This window comes from Centruroides sculpturatus, unplaced genomic scaffold (assembly GCF_000671375.1).
Source record: "Centruroides sculpturatus isolate CEXI.00-Female unplaced genomic scaffold, Cexi_2.0 scaffold272, whole genome shotgun sequence".
Lineage (NCBI taxonomy): Eukaryota > Metazoa > Arthropoda > Arachnida > Scorpiones > Buthidae > Centruroides > Centruroides sculpturatus.
The window spans coordinates 427,111-430,807 of record NW_019384484.1 but is presented as its reverse complement, the minus strand read 5'-3'; the positions used below and the strand labels follow the sequence as shown (position 1 = coordinate 430,807).

Below are 3,697 nucleotides of genomic sequence, written 5' to 3'. Positions count from 1 at the left end.
TGAAAGTAATTTGTTGATAGAAATTTATTCTTTAAGCCTTGACTATTCCAATTTAAAACTGTAGTCGGATGTATATTTTTAATAGTTTTTTCTTGGTGAGTTTTATTTTATTGTAAATATCAACTTGATGATTCTGGTGAAGCAGAGAAAGGCTGAAAGGTATCCACGTAGACTAATTTTCCTGTATTAATACTAAAAGTTAATTTATTGCAGTCTATTAGCAAATTGTCGTTACGTAGTTTAACTGATTGGTTTTGGTTTCTTAATTCATAATATATTGGCAATAAGTGTTTTCTTCTTTTACGTGTTTCTTTAGTAAGATCAGGTGCTATCTGTATATTACCCCAGTCTTCCATTAATTTACGTTGTTTCTTTGATATGAAAGCATTATATATTTGATCACGGGTCTGTTTCGTACTAAGTGATAGTTTTATAATCTGGTTGGTTGATTTGGTTATTTGAATTATATCTAGGATATCCTCCTGAGTTACATTATTTAGGTTTAATGTTAAGTTGATGAATTTAAGAATTTCTGGTTTGGAAGTGCTTTTTGACGAAGGATAGTTGTATAATACTATATTATTATAATGACAGTCATTAATTAGAGTATCCATTTTATACTGTATCAGTTCCTTTTCAGATTTTAAATTGTCAATTTGAATTTTTAGATTATCTATTGAACTTTCCATTTTTTCAAATTGAATTTTATTTTCCCGTATAGTACCATGAATTAAATTCAGTTCTTCTTTTATATATTCCATTTGTGCAGATAGTTTATCATTAGAAGTATTAATCAATTCAGATATCCTATTCCATAGATCTGCTGTTAAAGTGTCATTCGAGCTTATTGGAGTAGATGAATTAATTACATTGGACTCACCTGAAAAGCTTTGTAGATTTTGTTTAGATATATCCGTATGTGAACCATTGTTTGCCGTAGACGATTCCTGTAATTCTTTATCCATTGATAAGTTGTAGTCCGTTATAAGCTTGAAATTAGATGTACCTGGTTGCGTCTTTTTGCTTTCCGGTTTGCTTCTATTAGTTGGCGGTCTACCACGTTTTTTTGGTGAACGTTGCATACTTATTAATTATTAATTTTCCTCGAACTTGATTATTCCTTATTAGTATTAAACACTTTTGGTTAATTCAGATAATAAAATTGAAAAAATACACTAAATTCTAGATTTACGTCGAGGTTAGAAACAAAGTTACCAGCAGCGCTCACGGTCAAGTCACGCCCCCCTTAATATAAAATATTATAATGAGTAAGTAATATCAATAATTAAATAATTAATTTTTTAACTTCACTTGATTAACTCAATCATATAAAAACAAATTGTGAAAATATAATGCGAAATAGAAAACAATTGATAAAAACTTTTGGATATAAGTTTTCTCAATTTCTTTTCATTGAATTTGTTATTTAAAGTTCTAATGCACAATGAGCTGTTTTCTGACCTCAATTTTGTCATTACAGATGGACTCTGTCTATATTAAATTTGGCTATCACAAATATACCTTATCTACGCCAATATATTAAACATTACCAATATTGTACATCTGACTATTAATGTAAATAATATTTTTGTAACTATCAAATTGTTTAATACTAATATCCTATATATTATGTAAATATTGTAAAAAAATTTTATAATATCTCTTTGTATAACCCCCTGCAACAGGGACACTTCCCTTTATGCTAATAAACATTATTATTATTATCATTATTATAAAAAATATACCTTATCTTAGTACCATTGTACTATACCTTGGAAAACAAAATCTTGTCAATCATAAAAATTATGAAAACCAGAATCAGCATCGAATCCTTGTTCTCATGGCAACAAGAATTTTCATATCAATGCTTCCATAATGAAAATAACAAAAACAAATAGTTAAAAGTAACTATAAAAGAGTAATTGAAAATACAATAAAGTGGCTGCATTTCTGTTTTTCGTGTAAATATAAATAAATTACAAGCATGAATACTGTATTGCATTTACAAATCAAGGTCAATATAGTATGTTATTTTGATTAACTTTCAAATTGTGTTGTAAATGACAGCATTTATATTATACTATCATTTACAACACAACTTTTCTAAAATATAAATAAAATCTTATCTCAATTAGAGATACTCAATACAATATTCTACAATTATCTTCCACAAATTAAACAAACACGATAGAAACAAGTTACGCTTGTAAAATATACACATATATACGTGTGAGAGTTAATTCCTTATATGAAGAGTTTGGGTGTGAAAGATGGTAAGTGTGTTGCCATAATGCTATAATGCTAAACAGCGTGTATTTCAGCGTTACATCTACTTTTAAAGTGTAACATGCACTTTATTCTGATTAAAAAAAGATGGTAAGCATTTTTTATATCCGAACCATTCATATAACATTTTAATATTCAATACGTAACACGTTTACATGAACTTTAAGACTGATTTAAGAATTGTGATTTAATATAATATTTAATACAATCACTACATAACATCTGTATTTAATATAATGAAAAATGACCATTTGTTAAATGTGTAGCCTAAAATAATTTATATAATACTGTCAAGATTTCTTATCAATCGTTGGATTAAATGATATTCTCGATAACTAATAGGCCTATAACCACTGCCAGGAAGAATACATTTTCTTAAAATCATATCTTCTTTAAGAAAATAAAATGAAAATAAAATTTTTATGTTTTGTAGTTGATATTGTAAGATAAAATATCATAATTTAAGTGTTACATCCAAAACATTTTGAATATAGCCTACATGTGAAAAGAATAAGTGTATAACATACAATTAATAATTGAATCTCTAATGAAGAGTGATACTGCTTCTTAATACTTTGTTATCGTTTTAATATATATGACTATTGCATTTTTGATGTAAAATCTATCAAGTATAGTTGCCTATTATTCTATGTTATTCATACGACTCCTTTCTAGAAATGAAGTTTTGATTTTTAACAGTTTGCAAGTAAGCTTTAATGAAAAATTTAAATGAAACTAAATACTGTACAGTAAATCCTATAGCTCTCTTTACGACCAATTGCTTTTATGACTAATTTAAATTTTCTATATTCAAACGTGTATGAGTCGGAGGAGCAAAGGGCCAACTACCCCAAATTCAGGGAAAACCGAGAAAAATCCAAAGTAAAATCAAAACAATCAGACAGAGAAAACAAAAACATCAACAAATTATCAATTGGTACTTGTGTTTCTATTTTTGTAAAATTTCGGAAAATAACCATTTCTGCCTTCTTAACAAGTGTAAATGACAAAAATGTCTTATACAGTCGACCCCCTATAACGCGGTAGATACGTTCCACTTTATAAGAATTTCACGTTGTAGGAATCCTTAAATACATGAGCCAATCACAGCCCGGCACGTGTGCAATTTACGGACTACGACTGTCTGAAAGGTTTTCTTCCATAAAATTAATCAATTCTAGACTAATTTGACTCGAACATTTCCAAAACACGTATAATTTTTGGGAATAATCCGTATAAACTATGCTATAAACAAAAAATTGTAGGATTACTTACCGAGTGTGCACCGTTCGACGACGCCATTGCTTAAGCTTGTTTTCGTCGCGGAGCAGAGCACCAAACGGCGGGTGCGTTTTCTGATAAGTTATTTTTCTGCGAAAAATTCGTTGAACTTTGGAGACATCATTAATAG

At 28.5% G+C, this 3,697-nt stretch overlaps 1 protein-coding gene across 1 annotated transcript in view; it reads right to left on the bottom strand.

Moving 5' to 3' along the window:
* LOC111621531 overlaps nt 1-3,697 on the bottom strand; it is an 86,758-nt gene that overhangs the window by 41,073 nt on the left and 41,988 nt on the right. The window contains 1 exon segment of the mRNA XM_023363689.1: nt 3,562-3,614. Within this exon segment, the coding sequence (XP_023219457.1) occupies nt 3,562-3,614 (53 nt within the window).